Consider the following 19,300-nt stretch of genomic DNA (forward strand, 5'->3'; position numbering starts at 1 on the left):
CCCCACACACCACACACCACACACACACACACCACACACACACACACAACACACACAACACACACACACACACACACCACACACACACACACACACCACATACTACACACCACACACACACACCACACACCACAGACACAACAGATACCACACACACACCACACACACACACACGCAACACACACACACAGCAGACATCACACACACACACACACACACACACGGCCCACCAGCTGTGACTCCTCAGGTGCCAAGAGCTGGGAAGTCCTCTCGGCACAGTTGCCCAGCGTTCAGAAAGGGAAGGAAGTGCGCCATCTGAAGCTGTGGCTTACGGATTCTCAGCCCCTCCTGGAAAACACTGAACAACTGAGGTTTGGGCCAGGCTGCGTCCTCCTCGTGGCGCCCTGAGGAGTCCCGGGCCGGGGCGGGGGTGGGCCCGAGGCCCGGGGCGCACGTCCTCCGCGCGGCTTCGCCCTCAGCCGCCTCTGCGCTGCTGTCAGGGCGTTTCTTTCAGGTCGGTCTTTCAGTTCCCAGATTTCCCCTTCTGTCCCCGATCTCTGGTAACCTCTCTCCGGAGTACCCCTCTGCAATTTCAACAATTGCAGATTTCACTGTCAGTCATCCTATAGGGTTATTTTTAAATCTACCACCCTGCTTCTCCCTTTTTATTGAAACCTTTGTGTCCTCACAATTTCATAGGCACTTGACATCTGCATTAGACCTCGCCAGTATCTGAGATTCTGTGCATTGCTGTTTCTGCTGGTGCTTTCTCAGGGGGGTTTCCCCTGGGCTTGGGGGATTTTTGAACTTATTTCTAGGTGGGCTCAAGCTCTTGGAACTCCTGTGGGCCTTGCAGGGCCGCTTCTCCCCAGAAGGTTTGTGTTTGTGGCTGTGGAGCTGGGCTCTTCACCCCGGGAGCATCCAAGTGAGGGGACGCACCCCTCAGCCCTGTGGCCCTCCGTCCCCTCCCCGCTCCTCCCTCGGGGCCCCTTGCTTCCCTCCGAGCAGGGTTGTGTTAGAAAGCAGGTTTGTTTCTGTGCTGGCTTCACAGTGTTTCTGTAAATGAAAAGCTGCTCTAAGGCATGTTTGGGGACCTTTGCTAGATCTGCTCACCCCGCACCAGAGGGCCCCCCGCCGGAGCCTCTGCAGCCGCGAGCCGCCCTGCTGGCCCTGTCCCCGCTGCGCAGCCGGCCCAGCCTCCCCACGGGCAGCCTGCGCTCACCGGCCACCTTCTCGGCTTCAGGGACACGCCTCTGTCTGGGATCTTGAGTTTCAGTGCACTTGGGGGATGTGTGTATACATTTTTTACTGCATTTTGTCTAGTCTGCTAAAGCCTGAGACTTTAGTTTTAGTTGTGACCATACAGGGAGTGAAGCACGTCCTTCACATTGATGGATTTTGCATTTTCTGACTTGGTTTTCAGAAGTTATTATTGATCGTATTTCTGCTTTTGTGTACGGCCTTGCAGAGTTTCCTCTCGCAATCTCAAGGAGTGCTTTGCCTTCGATATTATTTAGTTTTCCCAGGATCGTAGGTGACTGTGGTGAACATGGGCAGGAGGACAGCATCCGCGAGCCCTCGTCCACCCTGGGGCGGGGACCCCCCTGCTTCTCCAGCGAGAACAGATCCTGCTGTGCAGGGGCCGCAGGCTCCCTGGGTCTGCTCTTTGCTGCCTGCCTGGCAAGGTGAAGGTTTAAAAGCTGGATCCACCGTAGCCTGTGCTTTTACTGTTGAAAAATATCTTGATGAGGTACCAGGATGCAGTAGCAGAGTGTTTGTGACCCAGGACTCAAGATGGTGTGAAGCTGTGATGAACCCGATCCCAGGGCAGGATCCTAGAGGACAGCCTGGGGGAGGAGGGCAGCTCCCTGGGCTGGGCAGGGGTGAGCCCCAGGAGGTGAGGGCCCCCGTCTTCCGGGGCTGGGGGCGTGGGCTGTGGACGGGGAGGCCAAACAGTGTATAGGGTGTGCAGTTGATATGGATCACTCTTTTCACAATTTGGCCACAAACACCTGCTTTTGCCCCTGGGTGGGGGGCTGTCCCTGGAAGCATTGGTCTGGCACCTCCTCCCCACCTGTTTGCTCTTGGCCTTGGGGGTCTTGAGACGTGACCCCAGCTGACTGGGGAGGCCCCGGGCCTGGGAAGGGGCTCCCCGTCACTCTCCACGCCCTGCTCTCTGGTCTCCCCTCGCTCTGCAGAGCGGAAGGCGTGCAAGGCCCGGGGCTTCTGCAGCGGGCTTCTTCTCAGGGCACGACTCGGGGGCCAAGATGCCTGGGATGCTGGCTGCCCTAAGGCCTGTGGGCCCCGTGTGGCTGCCTTGGGGCCCTGGCTGCCTCTGACCTGCCAGGCTGTGCCTGGGCTGTGACCAGGACTCATCACAGAGGTGCTGAACCCACTCCCTTCCTGCGGGGAGGCTCCCTGGTGTCTGTGCTGCCTCCCCAGGCCCCTTCCCCTCTCCGGACTTCTCTGAAGCCCCTCCCTCCACAGCCCCAGGGCCCCTCCCTAGATCGCAGCCTCAGAACTGCGTCCTCAGGAGGACTTGCTCAGTCATCCCGTCAAAGAATTTGCTCAATTGCTTGGAGCTCTCGGGACCCTGCCTGCTGTCCCAGGACCTCCCTCCACCACCTCCTCCCTCCAGGCCTGGCTTGTCCCCACCTGCCTGCCCAGGGTGGCTGGCTCAGAGGTCCAGGCTGGCTGCAGGCCGGCCCCCCTCAGCCACCACCACCGAGGCGGATCTACCCCCGGGTGGGCCTGGGGTGAGAGCGCGGAGCAGGACTGCCATGTGCCCCGGGCCGCGCCTCGCCCTGGATGGACGGAGGGCAGGCCTGCCTCCTGGACGCGGGTGTGCCTGGCAGACTCAAGCCCGGGCTGGTCAGCCCGACCTCTAAGGCTGCTCAGAGGCTGTTACGAAGCCTGCGGTGTGGGGCGTGACGGGATCTGTTCTCCAGGGAGGAAGGGGACGGTCGCCCGGCCTGCGTCCTGGCCCGGGGGCGGGGCGGGGCTCACCCAGGAAGCGGAGGGCCACGCCCCAGGAGGCGGCATGCCCGGGCACCTGCTCCCAGAACGGGCTTGGCCAGAGGCTGGCTTCGCTCCTCACGTGGACGTGCTGTCTTCTGACCGGTCATGAGGCCCAGTTAACTCATGTCTCTCTCTCTTTTCTTTCAGTCCGCAACTGTGTCCGACGGTGGTAAGTCACAATTTCTAATGTCTATTTTTTTATTATTTTTAACGAAGTTTTCAAATGTGGAGTGTATTTGCTGTTGACTCACTCTGACGTTGTCTTCTCGGCATTTCCACCTCTGCGGGGTGGGGGGTGGTTCCCCTGGGCCCGCTGGGGGTCTGTCACCCCCGGCCCACGACCGTGTTTGGGAAGCAGTCTGTTGATGCGCTGTCGTGACAGCGTCTGGGCTCGTCCCCACGTATCCCGTGGGGGCAAGTAGAGGCCTGCCAGCTTTACCAGCGAGCCAGGCTTCAGAGCGCTCGCCAGACTGGGGTGGCTCTGGAAGTTCGGCGAGACGCTCAGTGGCTGAATTTCCGTTTCTTAGGAAAAGTTCAGTAGATGATTGGAACCTGTGGGACAAAGAGGAAGAAGCTTTCTTTCTGCCTTTAAGTGATTCCGTTCAGGGGATTCTTTTACTAGGACTGACCTGAAAGGAGGTGGCCAGAGACTTCCTGTTTCACTTAAGTGATTCCTCTGATGTAACCCTTATCCCTTGGGCTCAGTGAGTTCTTAAAAACTCTCCAGACTGACTTGGAGGGTTTCTCCCGAAGGTTCCTTGTTCCTTACAGCACTCGTAAAAGCCCTTATGCTCACAGGTTTGTTTCTTTTTACGTGTTTTTAACGACTCTATTCTGTCTGTTGACAGTTGAATCTTACAGTTAGTCAAAACGTATCAGCATTTTATTTTCATCGATGCGCTAACTGGAGGGGCCAAGAAGTGCCAGAGCTGGGGGGGGGGGTCCTGGGGTCAGGGTTACCCTCTTTATTGTGAGCTGAAGGGAAACCGAGTTTTCTGGGTTTCTGTTGTCCAACATCTGCTGACTTCAGTCGCGGGCCTTAGAAAGGGAGGCTGGTGGGAAGAAGGCGGGTGGGCGCAAAGGCCACCACGGAGAGCCACCAGTCACCCTCTGCCCATCGGGGTCTGTCCAGCCATGGGAAGTATGAGCAACGCGCTGAAACCTGAAGCTGAGACCAGATGGGTCCTATGTGTTCGCAAATTTATTTTTCTAGTTAAAGAAATTATGTTAACCTGTCTTATGTACAGTGATAATCTTGTCATTTAATCACCTTAAGCTAGGAGTGGGAAAAACTTCCTTAATGAAAGGAAATAGGACCTGTAACCAAACCCAGGATAACAGTGAGTGGTTTTTACAGTATTCTGTTCACGTTAGCCTTTCTCCATGTACTCATTTAGCTTTCCTGGTGGAAGCCATTCATTTCTGCAGAAAACTTATTCGTTTGAGAAGTTTATTTAATATGTTCAATTTAATCATACATGTTAAGCTTTATTCATCTGTTAAATTTTCTTCTGTCAGCAGTAGATGCAGGAACCCCATACTGTTTTATTATATACTGCATTTTACAATTTTTGGAAAGCTAAATTTCCCCAGTGTGGAAGCCCCAGACTCACGGCCCCGTGTCCTCCGTAAGGAAGTGGGGTCCCGGCTGGTGGCAGCGGCTGGGGCTCCCCTCCCCGCTGTCATTCTCTCCGTTCCCCAGGCCCGGTGCCACTCAGGGCGGCGCCCGCTTCGTGAGCCCCTCTGTGCAGGGCGGGCGGGGTCGCTGTTTCATGAGCGCGCCTTCAGTTTCAGCGGCTGCAGGTGACAGACGAGTGCGTGTGTTCTGACGAGTTTTTCCCCACTTTTATTATTTTCCACTTTTAGTTTCTTTTCTGATCATAAATAAGGAGAAAAAGTGATCTCATTTATTTGGCATGTTAGTCCTAGGAGGTATGTATTATTAAATATATTCTGCCATCTTTGCAGGTAAAAGCAGCCGGCAGAAGAGGGCCCCACAGACAGCGAGTTAGGGGGCTGGGGTCAGGCTCTGGGGTCTCCCGCTCTCACCCGAGCGTCCTGGCCCCTCCCTGGGCCCTCCGCTTCCCGACGCCTGCTTCCTGGGGTCGCCTTTCCCCGTGTGGTCGGGGGCTGGTGAGAGGATCCAGGTGGGAGCTTGGAACGTGTCTCCACACAGAAACATCTCCGGTTCGTGCCGAGCAGGAGATTCCGGCTCCGGGACCTGGAGCTTCAGGAACACACAGTTGCCGTGGGAAATACATCCGGCGCTGACTCAGGAGCCGGCTTTGGGGAGCGGCCTTTCCACAGGCTGGCATGGTCCCCACCTAGTCATCCCGTCTGGTGTGCGTGACTAATAAGTCAACACTTAATATTTTGTGATCAGTTAACCTTGTCGGTGAGATCATTGGACTGACTGACCTATTGGACTCATTTCACACGTTATGTTTTACTGTGTCTGTTCTTGCCATGTAGTTAGTTTTGTGGCTTTATTTTAAGGAGGTTGGACAGTGCTGTGTTTGCAGTCTTTGTCAACCTGAAATGTGTCTTCACTTTCTCAGGAGAGGGGCCCAAAGCCTGCGACCACCCTGTAAGGAGGGTTAGAGGTCAGTCTCTGTGGAGGGCAGACTGGGACGTGGGCTGAGTCAAGGAGGCAGAGTCTGCCTCAAGAGCAGGAAGAACATTCTAGCACTTGAGAGAGGTTTAAAAATGCAAAGATCTGTCTTGTGGCGAATCATCCAAACGTGTATTCACACTGCCGCCCCCAGCTTTGGGACAGAGGCCCCAGCAGCTGAACAGGCAGAAGCTTGCGAGGAGGTGTAAGGCCTTCCCGCATTGGGGGAGGGAGCCTTGCAGCCCTGGGACCTGGGCTTTTGGACAAGGCAGCCTTGTCGTGGTAGAAGTTCATTCTCCTGCTTGCTTTCTTTCTTTTCCTCCTTTGGACTGAGCGGCTTTGCCAGGATGCCCCTCCCACCCCGCTCCCACGTCCTGGAAGGGCCGGACCGTCCCTGCCGTCCCTGGACCTGCCCCTTGAGGCTGGGCAGTTGGGGGCTTTCGGGAGCTTTTGCCTGGACGCGCCCATCTGCAGGCACAGGTCGGCTGTGACCCTGGGGACGTGACTGCGGCTCCTGGGGACATGTCCACACAGCTTGTCTTCTCTGGCTGCTGCGGAGACGCCGGCCTGACCTTTCCGACCTCCAGGCACACTGGTCCCAGGCTCTCCCCACCTTCCTCCGTCTCTGCAGCCTGGAGCCTCCCGCTTCCTTCCCCCGTTCAGCCCACCTCACTGCTGACCTGGGCACTGCCCTCCGAGTGGGCAGGCTTCCTCCCCAGGCCTCCGCTGGGCGCTCAGACACATGGGGGCTTCGGTGGCCCCACACAGCGCCGTCTGCTGCCAGTGTCTCCCCGGCCGGGGGCAGCCCCCCAGAGCGCTGTGCTGCCCGCCCAGCCCTCGCTTGAGGGTCAGCCCGGCTTCAGCCCCTCTGACACTGCTGACGAGGTCCTGCCGTTTTGCTGGTTTGTCGGTGTCACTGCTCCCTCCGCCCGGGGATGGAGACCTCTGCGCGGTGGGGTCAGGGTTGTCCTCGACCCCCAGCGCAGGTCACACAGAAGGTGTCTGTCGAGTGGACGTGGTGTGAAGGTGTTTACCGCGTGGCAGCCGCAGCCAGGGCCTGGGGGCGCAGTAAGACCTGCGCTAGGCGGTTAGGGTGGCGGCCTTCTTAGGAACGTCCTCTTAAAGAACCAGGCAAGCTCGGTAGCATCCGTTCTGTAAATGCAGCAGCAGACGTGTCCGCTGGACTCTCAGGGTGTAGCCCACCCTCTGGTGATGTTCCGGCTTCCAAGGCCGGGGGACCTGAGCAGCCAGCTTCCACGGGGACACCTGTAGTTTCCTTTGTCTTTCTCCAGAAGCCACAGTTTACCACTTCTGATTAACGGACAAATAGTTTCAATGTAGATTGTAAGCTCCCTGCCATAAACAAATCAGCAGTACTTTGTAACATTTCTGCTTACTGTTCTAACAGAAACTGGGCCTTTAGAGATCAGAAATAGTACCTGAGGCCAAAGATGTGCGTCCTCTAATTCTTGTTTGTTTTCTGAACGGAGACATTCTTTGAGTTTGTGTGTACCCTCTGCCCTGCTCTTCTCCATCTGCCTCTTTCCAACGGACCTCAGCTTTGGTCAAGCGTGGGAGGCGAGGAAGGGGCTGGCAGGTTAGAAGAGGCCGAGAAGGCCGCACAGCGGGGCTCTGTGTCCCCTGCAGCCGAGGAGCCCGGCGGCCCGGCCCGGGGTGTCGCCCAGCGAGGGGCGCCAGGGTTGGCTCCGTGAGCTGCGCCTGGCCTGAGCCGGCGCGGTCCTGGGGCTCAGGTGCGGGGAGGGGCCGGGGCCTGGGGGCACCGCGTGCTGGCCCGTTCCTTTGTGACTGGGGGCGGAGCGTAGTGTTAGCTGGTTAGGACCGTTGGTGGTTGTGGTCCGTGTGGAGTGCGGCTGAGTGTGTCGGATTACGCCGACAGTGCTTTCAGTGACCAGGATCCTGTCGTAAACCTGGGCTGTGCGATGCCCTCAGAGAAGCGGGCTGTGGGCGAGCCCAGCGCCCTGCCTCCTGCTCTGTGCCCGCCCGTGCGTGTCATCCTGACTCACCCTTGATCCCAGCAGCCTCTTCCTGCACAAGGCTTTCTTTTCCCTTTTAAAAATGGTTTTATTTTGCTTCTTTTCCAGTTTTATTGGAGTATAGTTGATAAAAAATTGTGTGTTTAGGTATATGGTGTGAGATGTCGATATACACACACATGGCAGAATCACTGCAGTGAAGCTAATTAGCACCCTTGTCACCGCACACGGTACCTGTTGTGTGTGACGCGGGCCCACGGAGGCCGACCGTCTTTGCAGACAAGTGTACAAAACGCTGCGGTTAATTGTAGCCACCATGCGGCAGGTCCTCCTCTCACAGCTGAAACTCTGATCCCTCGACCTGCATCTCCCACCTCCCCCGCCCCCCGGCCCCTGGCCACCGCCGTCCTGCCCCTACTTAATGAATTTGGGTGTTGTAGTTTCCACACAGACAGGGGAGCATGCGGTATTCATCCTTCTGTGTCGGGGCTGTATTTTGGCATGTCCTCCAGAGTCATGTATGCTGTTGCACAGGCAGGATTCCCTTCTCTTTTAAGACTGAATAATGTTCCTTTAATGGAATATTGGAATAGGATATTATATAATGCCGTAATTTCCTCATCCATTCATCTGTGGCACTGAAGTTGTTTCTGTATCTTGACTATTGTGAGTAGTGTTGCAGTGAACGTGGTGATATAGATATCTTTTGAGATTCTATTTCATTTGGGTGAATACCCAGGAATGGAATTTCTGGATCATATAGTCGTCCTAGTTTTAATTTTTTTGAGGCGCTTCCATGCTGTTTTCCACATGCTGCACCCATGTCCCATTCCCACCAGCAGTGTAGGAGGGTCACCCCTTCAGCATTTGTCTCTTGTCCGCCCGATAGCAGACACGGCTGCCCACTAATGGGCGTGAGGTGCCGCCTCGTTGTGGTTTGGTTTGCATTTCCTCGAGATTACTGACGTTGAGCGTCTCTTCATGTGCGTGTCGGCCATTTGTATGTCTTGTTTGTCAATGTATATGTTCAACTCAGGTTTTTTGCTCATGTTTAACCTGATTATTTGGGTTTTTGTTATTGACTTGTATGAGTTCCTTGTGTATTTTGGATGCTAATCTTTCTTCAGATAGGTTGCAAACCTTCAGAAGGAATCCTGACCACACTTCCTCCATGAAACAGTTCAGACCCTCAGCTTCTTTATTGTTGTTCCCCACCCCAGGCCAGTTTCTAAGAGCCTGAGAGTGTTGTGTTCCCTTCCGCTTCTTTTGCAAAGTATGTCAGCTGTATTCAAAGGCAATTCTGTTGTAGACATTTTTTTCTGTGTCATTAGTTTGATTTTTCAGACACACCTTGCCTCTTTTTTTTTTTAACTTTTTAGTCATTTTGCAATAATACTGATTTTGTCCTCACTTTGTTTCATCATCTCTGCATTTTCCCCTTTCTCTCATAGAATATATTTTCCCCTTTCTCTCGTTGTTCAGTTGCTAAGCTGTGTCTGACCCTTTGTAACCCCTGGACTGCAGCTCACCAGGCTCTCCTGTCTTTCACTATCTCCCAGAATTTACTCAGATTCATGTCCATCGAGTAGGTGATGTCATCCAACCATCTCATCCTCTGTCGTCCCCTTCTCCTCCTGCCTTCAATCTTTCCCAGCATCAGGTCTTTTCAAATGAGTCAGTTCTTCACATCAGGTGGCCAAAATATTGGAGTTTCAGCTTCAACATCAGTCCTTCCAATGAACATTCAGGACTGATCTCCTCTAGGATGAACTGGTTGGATCTCCTTGCAGTCCAAGGGATGCTCAAGAGTCTTCTTCAACACCACAGTTCAAAAGCATCAATTCTTTGGTACTCAGCCTTCTTTATGGTCCAGCTCTCACATCCATACATGACTATGGGAAAAACCATAGCTTTGACGAGACAGAATTTTGTTGACAAAAATTGATGTCTCTCCTTTTTAATATGTTATCTTTTTAATACACTTTCCTCCCTTCTATTTGCATGAAGTGATGGGACTGGATGCCATGTTCTTAGTTTTTTGAATGTTACGTTTTAAGCCAGTTTTTTCACTTTCTTCTTTCATCCTCTTCAAGAGGCTCTTTAGTTCCTCTTTCTGCCATTAAAGTGATATCATCTACATATCTGAGATTACTGATATTTCTCCCAGAAATCTTGATTCCAGCTTGTGATTCATCCATCCCAGCATTTTGCATGATGTACTTGGCATAGAAGTTAAATAAGCAGGGTGACAATATACAGCGTTGTCATACTCCTTTCCCAATTTTGAGCCAGTCCATTGATCCATGTTCAGTTCTAACTGTTGCTTCTTGACCCACATATAGGTTTCTCAGGAGACAGGTAAGGTGATCTGGTATTCCTGTCTCTTTAAAAATTTCTAAAGTTCTTTAGGCTATGTTTTCTTCCAGACCAGACTTTGTGTTTGCTTTTTGCATATTATATACCTTCCTTTATCTATTAGCTCACCCATCCATCTATCCATCTACTTATGCGTCCATCCATCCATCCACTTACTCATCCATCAATCTGTCCACTTACCCATCCATCCATCCACTTATCCATCCATCCATTCACCCATCCATCCACTTATTCTTCCCTCCCTCCATCCATCCATCCACTTACCCATCCATCCAGTTATCCACCCATTCATCCACCCACTTAATCATCCCTCCATCCACTGTTCATCCACTTACCCATATATCCATCCATCCACCCGTCCACCCATCCACTGACCCACCCACCCGTCCATTACTTGTCTGTCAGCCCACCCCCCCATCCATGGATGTGAGTAGGTCCCCCGCCCCGTCATCGTGCTTTCTGGCACAGAGATTCTTGAGCCCAGAGAGAGCACAGTGCTGAGCTCCCGTCTTTCCTGCCTCAGCCAACACCCTCCTCACCAGCCGGCTCTGCGCACGAGGGTGTGTCCCTGACTTTCCCCATCGTCCCTGTTCGCCTGCCTTGATTGGAATGCTTAGGATTTCGTTGGTGCAACTTGCTTCCCCAGGACACCTGCCCACCTCGGGGGTGGGTCAGACACAGAGCCTGTCAAAACCTTCTTATGTTTTACCTTTTCTTGGCTTTCCCCCCTTTTCTCTTCTTCTTGTTTGAGGCTAATGGCCTCAGACCGTGCCCTCCGTGTTGGTTGTTTTGCTAGGTTGGTGGCTGCTCTGTAGCCCCTCCGCTCCGGCCCGCCGGTGCTGCCGCCGGGAAGCAGTCTGGCACTTCCTCAGGTGCCCACACTCACCCGGGGGGCTGCTGGCTGCTGGTCTGTTTGGTCTTGTCTTGAAATGACCTTCAGTAGGAAGCGAAAGAGGACAGTGGGTGGTCACGAGCGGCGCTTCCGTTCCTCCTGTCCTCCCACTCCTCCAGGAGCTGCGTGGTGTGTCCCGGGCCGGCAGAGCACGTTCAGGGCCCAGATCCTCTCCCAAGAGCTTGTACACGCCTGGCTGGGGCTGCACCCCACTCAGGGACCCGGCTGCCCGGTCCCGTCTGCCAGGGTTCTGCCCCCTCCATGACCTGCTGGACACCAGGGAACCGTGCTGAGCAGAATCTGGGTCAGATCCGACCAGGGGTCTCTGTGCCCCACCTCCAGGGTGGGGGTGCTTCCCGCCACCCGCCCAAGTCCGGCCCCAGTCCATCACCCGGTCCGCCTGCGCTTACATTCACAGCAAACTTATCTCCAGAAGGGGCTCGTTATTTCAGGTGTTGGGGTAGAGGGCCATTCCTTTAACAGCATCCCGTGTGAGAACCTGAGTCAACGCACAGAGAAGCTCCTCTTGCCTTTGGTCATTCGCTGGGAAGAGCCGACTCCCCTGGCAGCCCCTTGGTGGGCCGCCTGTCCCCCAAGCCCAGTGACACCGCGTGCAGCGGGGCCCCGCCTGGAGGGAAGCGCGCAGGCTGGAGTCTCTGTCTGTGTCTGCATCTTCACTCCGGGTACCTCCTCCCCTGCCTGGTGGGTGGCAGGCAGCAGGGAGCCCTGTGGTCAGGCCGCTTCCTGGCCTCTCGTGGTGGGCCTGGCAGCGAGGCCTGCATGCCTGTTAATAACTGAGGGAGTTAAACTGCCCCCTTCTTCAAAATGTCAGGTGCTACAGCCTCTCGTGCTTTTGCAAATGAATTTGCATTCTCTAACACTGCCAAAACCCACTCCAGTGTTGTTGCCTGGAGAATCCCAGGGACGGGGCAGCCTGGTGGGCTGCCGTCTTTGGGGTCGCACAGAGTTGGACACGACTGAAGCGACTTAGCAGCAGCAGCAGCCAGACTGCAAAAGAGAAAGAGGAATGTAAAGGTTTCGGGGTCGTGCCAGGGTAGGATTTGTGTGATTCTGGTGAACTCATATTTTCCTCATTGGAAAAACAGTGCAGCCTAATTGCTCACTTTCAAAAATGTTTGCTAAATAGTAGAGATGGAATGGTAATTTGTAATTTGCTGTGTGAGAGGGGTTGTTTAAAGCAGACGTCTTTATTTTGGTTTAATATGTCGCATTCCTTACGGTTTGCTTTGAACCTAAAAATTATACCCAGAGTAACATCGTGTATTTATAGGGTTTGAAGTACTATGTATTTTGTAAACACGAGTCAGACTTAGATTTTCGTTTTTAGAAGCATGAAGTCTTGATTTCTGCCAAGATTCTTTGCAACATACTTATTTCTTTCCAGTTCTGCTAGAGAGTTTTTATTAGTAATTATTTATACTGTTCCAAGCACACAGAAGCTCATAAGTCGTAAGGCAGTGACCTCACACCTTCGCCCCAGAAGCCACGCCGGCTAACGTTTGTGTGTGCTTGCCTGAGACCTTTCTTGCGCGGCGCTGCAGTCACCGTGGAGGTGGTCCCCTCTGTGTCCCTCCTGTCCACTCTGCTGCGCCCTCAGAGGCCCTACCTGGACGCAGGTGTGTGTCCTTCTGCTCCAAGGGACGGTCCGTTTGATTCCCGAGGGGTGGCGTCTGCTAGGCAGCCGCGGCTTGAGGAGCAGTGTGAGGACGGCTTAGTGGCCATGCGCCATCAGGGGCGGTGGCCCTGCGGCCCTTCCCGCCACACGCAGCCCGAGGTCCCCTCACGTGAGCGTTCACTCAGGGTCTGTGTCCTCTCGGGGCACATGTGCTACTTCAGCGGAGAGTTTACTAAAATAATTAATGTTGGTTTAAATGCATGAAAGTTTCTACCCAAGAACCTTCAACATGGTCTGACATTTTTTTTAGATTCATTCTCAAGAAAATATGTATAGAGTTGCTGAGAAAGTATTATATAGATTGGGTTGAAAATCTGATTTGCCCAAGTCACTGAGGGGAAGAGGTCTAAAAGCTGATCCTGAGGTTGCGGAGGATTGTGACTTGTCTCAAGGGCTCTCTGTAGGCGCTTTTGTGCAGGTTATGAGGAGAGAAGTGGATGCCTCTGGGCCTACCTTCTCTACCTGTAAGGTTTTCTTTTTCTTGCTGACTTTAGCAACTTAATTATGAAGAGTCTTGAGTGGGTCTTGTGTGCCTGCCATTTGGGGTGCATTGAGGGTCAGAGATTGTTCATTCTTCTCCCGCTTTGGGGACGTGGGCTTTTCCTGCAGGCCACTGGGGCTTGCTCGTTTTCAGCCTTTTTTCTTCTCCATATGCTTCATGTCTCATAGTGTTTTTGCTCTCTGAGTTCACCGATTTCTTCTACAGTGTTTAATATGCCATTAGTTCCCTCCTGTGGAGTCTCACTTCAGAGCTTTGTTTTCTGTTTCTAGCAGTCCCTCTCTGACCTTGTGTAACGCTTCACTTCTCTCCTCATATGTTCATGCTTTCCTTTAAACTCTTGAGCACAGTTTGCAGCATCTCAGAGTGTCTTCAAGTCTGTATCTGCTGACTCATCCTTGTCCTGCCTGGGTCCGTTCTGCTGACTGATTTTTCCCCTGGGCGTAGATCTCATTTCTGTATCGTTCCTTGGCTAGTGATTTTTGAGTGGGTGCTCGATTTGGTTATCTTCCCTTAAAGAGTGTTGGGGTTGGCTTTAACTGGCTGTCAGGCCACTTGGGGATTGGCTTGATCCCTTTGAGGCTTGTTTCAGGCTTTTTCAAAGGACAGATCTAAAGTAGCGTTCACTCTAAGCTTAGCCCCACTACTTACGGCTGACACATGTGGAGTCTCCTTCGAAGGCCAGGTGTTCAGCCAGAACCAGTGGGGACTCAGAAATCGCACAACCCCGGGCGGGTTCTGGGAGCACGAAGCCTGCAGCTCCCAGCTTTGCTGTTCCTGGCCTCCCAGGGTTGCTTCCTGTGTGTGCAGGCTCCGTCCCCCTCGTCAGGGCAGCGCCAGCCCCTCCTGGACAGGGCAGTGTGTGCGTAGTGATCCCCACCGGCCATGGGAGCTCGGGGCACACACTCAGGGCGCCCTCACACGTGACCTGAGACGCCACCTTGGCCGGTGTGGATTTATAAAATGTAGGTAACACATCTAGAAAGCAGTGTATCTGATAGCTGAGTGATTAAATAATTACACACAGTTGCATTTTACACTTGTCACCCCATGGCAAATAGAAGGAGAAAAAAATGGAAGCACTGACAGACTTTATTTTTTGGGCTCCAAAGTCATTGCAGACAGTGACTGGAGCTGTGAAATTAAAAGACATTTGCTGCTTGGAAGAAAAACTGTGACCAACCTAGACAGTGTATTAAAAAGCAGAGACGTTACTTTGCCAACAAAGCTCTGTCTAGTCAAAGCTACGGTTTTTCCAGTAGTCACCTGCAGATATGAGAGTTGGACCGTAAAGAAGGCTGAGCACCGAAGAATTGATGCTTTTGAACTGTGGTGCTGGAGAAGACTCTTGAGAGCCCCTTGGACTGCAAGGAGGTCCAACCAGCCCATCCTAAAGGAGATCAGTCCTGGGTGTTCATTGGAAGGACTGATGCTGAAGCTGAAACTCCAATACTTTGGCCACTTGGTGCGAAGAGTCACCTCATTGGAAAGACCCTGATGCTGGGAAAGATTGAAGGCGGGAGGAGAAGGGGACGACAGAGGATGAGATGGTTAGACAGCATCACTGACTCAGGGGACGTGAATTTGAGCAAGCTCCTGGAGGTGGTGGGCGGCGCTGGGTTCTGGCTTAGCTTGCAGGGCCGTGACGACCGGTGGGTTGAGCACCATTGTGTGTTGCTGGCCACTGGCAGGTCCTCTTTTGTGAAGTGTCTGAGCAGGACCTCTGCCCGTTTTCCTCCTGGGTCGCCTGCCTTTCCTTGCTGGTTTGTAGGAAACGTTGAAACATATCCTGGACTTGATTCTCACCCTGAGTTCATATGTTCAGGTGAGTCTGCGGCTTGCCTGATCATTCTCCTCATGCTCTTTTGATGACCATCAGTTTTCCACCCCTTTCCTTTTCTGCTGATGCTTTTATATCCTGTAGAGCAGGGGTTGCCCTTCCCAAGACCATGAAGCTTTACTCTTTTACGGTGAAACCCCTGGCCGTCTGAAACTGATTTTTGTATGATGTGAGTTAGGGGACAGGATTCACTTTCCCTGTGAAGCCCGGGTGACTCAGTTCCATCTATTGAAAAGGCACATCCTCTCCCCACTGAACAGACGTGGCGTCTTTATCAGGTAATCATATGTTTGTGGGTCTGTTTCTGGCCTCTGTCTTCTGTTCCGTTGGTTTCTTTGTCACTGGAGCAGTGCCTCATGTCATAATCACTGTCATGCTGTCTGCACTTAGAGGTCTGCTTGTGTAGTCCTGAGATTGCTTGGCATTTTCTGGCACATTTTGGAGCCATTAGTGGGTTGCTGGTGGTTTTCCAGAGTCACCTTTCTTCTGCCTGAGCTGGTGGAGACACAAGACTTTTGGAATTTGTGTGTGACGCTTTTGCTGGAAATGGTGGCACAAGCCACGCTGGTATTAGGACAGCTGGATTTTTTTATGTTTTGTGACTGGACCTTTGTGGTCCTCACTGTGTCTTCTTTTCTAAAAATCTTCAGGTCATTCCCCCAGGAGTAAATACTAAATCTGGCTGGGTTTGTTTGCCTTTTAAAAAGTCATCCCTTCTAGATGAGTTAACCTCTCTCAGTATCTAAACCCAGCATGAAGTGAGCTGACTTCAGGCCAGTGTCACCCTCAGACATGCTTTGCTCAGGGGAGGGGAGGGAAAGTCTTGTGACGGAGGTGACCCCTGATGTGAGTCTGGGGGGGTGGGAAGAGCCAGGAGGAAGCAGGGAAGGACCCGTGGGGCTGTGGAACCCTGGAGAGGAAGGTGCTCTGCCTGCGAAGACACCACCATGGGCGACGGTCATGGCATGGCAGGCGAGAGGGGCAGGGCCGGGAGAAGCGGGTGACAGGGCAGGAAGACACGCTGACTCTCGGGCGGCTCCTCGGGCTCCAGATGGGACCGTGGTGTCGAGAGCAGGGTCAGTGGGTGCGGATGCTGGAAGCGGTCAGGCCTGGAAATGTGAGCTTGGGGGTCTTCAGTCTGCTGGTGGGTTTAGTGCTGGGAGAGGCTTGAGTGATGGGAGGTCACGAGAAGACGAGGCCCAAACCTGCGAGATCAGTGGGCAGCAGAGGACGGTGGAGACGGCGTTGTCAGAGGCGCTGGGATGCGTGGCGAGTCTCGAGTGCGCGCGGCTCAGGTCTCTGTCTGTAACGTGGGCGCCGGGACCCGCTGTGCAGAGTTACTGTGAGAACTGTGAAGCCCTTGGAGCAGCACGTGACATGTACATAGTAAAGAGCTGCCAGTTTCATGTTAGCATCCCTGTTGCTGTTTCACTGCGTTCCTGGTAGAAGTCGCCCTAGGAAGGGACAAGACTTCCTAGAAGGACTAGGCAGAGAGAAGAACCCAGGACGGGTCACAGAGCAAATGGAAGGGAAAGGGCGTCAGAGGAGAAAAGCTCTTGTTTAGATTGTTTAAAATTCAAAATTAGAACACACAGGAAGACTGAAAAAATTAAATGAAATTAATCTTTTTCTTGGGTAGATTCTAAGAAAAGAGAAAATTGGTATGGCAATAATAACATCACACAAAATAATTCAAGTTAAAAACCTATAAAAAGAACAAAGCAGGCAAAATACACCAAAAATAAGAGTCTCACTTATCAACAAAGTTAGATGGCCTGCAATAAACGTGGACAAGTATTCTTAGGGGAAGGCTATAATATACCTTTTCCAGAAGCTAAGAAATAGAATGAGACAGACAACTTATATTACATATATATATACACACTCACATATATTACATTTTATACACACACACATATATATATTACACCCAATAGGGAATATACTTTCACTCCCAAAGGTAGGTGGAGTATCTACCAAAGTTGGCAGTATTCTACTCCAGAAATACAGTTCTTACAAATTTAAAATATGTTTATGGCATACAGGTCACATCTATTATCAGTGTAATTAAATAGAAGCCAGTTGAAAAAAAAACATACATAATCTGTATGTTTGAAAGTTTAAAACTATATTTCCAAATAATCCATGGGTCAAGGAAAAAACTAAAATGGAAATTATATTACAGTTTAGAACTGTTTAATAATTATAGTGGTGCACATTAACACCATGGAATATAGTCAAAGTGGTTTTCAGAGAAAATTTTGTAGTTTTAAATGTATATATTATAAAAAAGAAAAGTTGGAAGATGCAGGAAATAAGCTTTCAACATAAAAACCTAAAGTGGGGGAAACATGACAAACTCAAATTAAGATCAAAGAAATAATAAGGATAAAGTAGAAATTAAGATAATGGCAAACAAAACAAACAGTGTGTAACTGATTAATTAGACCAGAAAAGAAGTCTTCAGTAAGTATGACCAAAGAAAGGAGGGAAAATATGTCAAGAATGAAGAAGAAAGAAGACAAAGTTAACATCAAATACAACAGAGAATTCTATGAATAACTTTATACTAATGCCTCTGATTACCAGGTCAGTTGGACAAAGTTTAGGAAAATATGATTAGCCTAAGAGGAAAGAGAAACATTGGTTAGATGAATCAACACAGGCAAAACTGATTTGGAAGCCAGAGATCTATACTGAAAAAGGCAACATGCCCAAACCAATTTATAGGTGAGTGTATCCGTCAGCTTAGGACAATGATGTTGCAGTAACAAGTAATTCCAAACTCTCAGTGGCTCTAAAAAAGGAAAATTTCTTTCCTATCTTTCATTATGTTTGATGTGTTCTGGTCTCTGTATTTTCACCCCAGGAGCCAGACTGTTGGAGCAGTTTCTCGTGGGGCCCTGTGGGTCCTGTGGCAGAGAGAAGGGGCGTGGCAGAAGCAGGCAGCGCCCCGCACGGGGCGGCACCTGATACCCGCTCACGTTCATTGGCCAAGCCCGACCCTGAGGCAGAGGGCGTGACAGCCCTGCCATGAGGAGGGGCAGCCAGCATTTTGTGTGGACTTCACGTGGTCTGCCACGCAGGGTACAGAAGATGGGAAGCCCCCTTTCTTATTTTGCAAAGCCAGCATAACCTTGATACCAAAACTGGACAAGGATAGCACAAAATTAAACCACTGGCCAATTTAACTTATGAACAAATACGGAAACTTCTTAAATAAAATTTTAGCAAATTGAATCCAGCCGTGTTTTTTAATTCATCTGTATGGACAGTGAAAGTGAAAGTCGCTCAGTCATGTCTGACTCTTTGCGACTCCATGGACTGTGTGTAGCCCGCTAGGTTCCTCTGTCTATGGGATTTTCCAGGCAAGAATACTGGAGTAGGTTGCCATGCCCTTCTCCAGGGGATCTTCCCGACCCAGGGATCAAACCCAGGTGTCCTGCATTGCAGGCAGATTCTTTACCATTTCAGCCACCCTTATTCAAGGAATGCAAGGATAGTTTAAAAATAGAGAATTTCTCGCTGAAGTCGTGATTCATTGATTCGACAATTGTTTTTAGGGCTCCTACTTTCTTCTAAAAACGGTTTTGCGCACTGGGGATATATTGGTGAACAAAGCAAAGCCCCTGCCTTCACGGGGTTTACATTTCACGGGGTACAGGGATGTCACAGGCACATAGGCAGATCGTGTTGTATGAATAGATTAAAGGGGTAAGACCGTATGGTTATCACAATAGGAACTAAAGGAGTATCTGGTAAAATTAAGCCCCCACTCCATTTTTTAGTAAAGTATAGGTGATTTACAATAGTATATAGTGCAGGTGCACAATATACTCATTCATAATTTTTAAAGGATATGCAGTACACCGTTTACAGTTATTATAAAGCATTGGCTGTATTCCTTGTGTTGTACATAATATCCTGTTGTTCACTCACTCAGTCGTGTCCGACTCTTTGTGACCCCATGAACTGCAGCACGCCAGGCCTCCCTGTCCATCACCAGTTCCTGGACTTTGCTCAAACTCATGTCCATTGAGCTGGTGATGCCATCTAGCCATCTCATCCTCTGTCGTCCCCTTCTCCTCCTGCCCTCAATCTTTCCCAGCATCAGGGTCTTTTCAAATGACTCAGCTCTTCATGTCAGGTGGCTAAAATGTTGGAGCTTCAGCTTCAGCATCAGTCCTTCCAATGAATATTCAGGGTTGATTTCCTTTAGGATGGACCGGTTGGATCTCCTCGTTGTCCAGGGGACTCACCAGAGACTTCCCCAACAGTACAGTTCAAAAGCATCAGTTCTTTGGTGCTCAGCCTTATATATGGTCCAGCTCTCACATCCGTACATGACTACTGGAAAAAACACAGCTTTGATAC

General features: G+C 51.4%; 1 protein-coding gene across 3 annotated transcripts in view; it reads left to right on the forward strand.

Moving 5' to 3' along the window:
* Positions 1–19,300, forward strand: part of RGS12 (regulator of G protein signaling 12) — a 121,474-nt gene that overhangs the window by 60,375 nt on the left and 41,799 nt on the right. For all 3 annotated transcript variants that reach the window (XM_065914533.1, XM_065914534.1, XM_065914535.1), the window contains exon 4: positions 3,166–3,187. In XM_065914533.1, the coding sequence (XP_065770605.1) occupies positions 3,166–3,187 (22 nt within the window). The remainder of the gene's footprint in view (positions 1–3,165; positions 3,188–19,300) is intronic.

Source organism: Muntiacus reevesi, chromosome 22 (assembly GCF_963930625.1).
Source record: "Muntiacus reevesi chromosome 22, mMunRee1.1, whole genome shotgun sequence".
In the NCBI taxonomy this organism is placed as follows: Eukaryota; Metazoa; Chordata; class Mammalia; order Artiodactyla; family Cervidae; genus Muntiacus; species Muntiacus reevesi.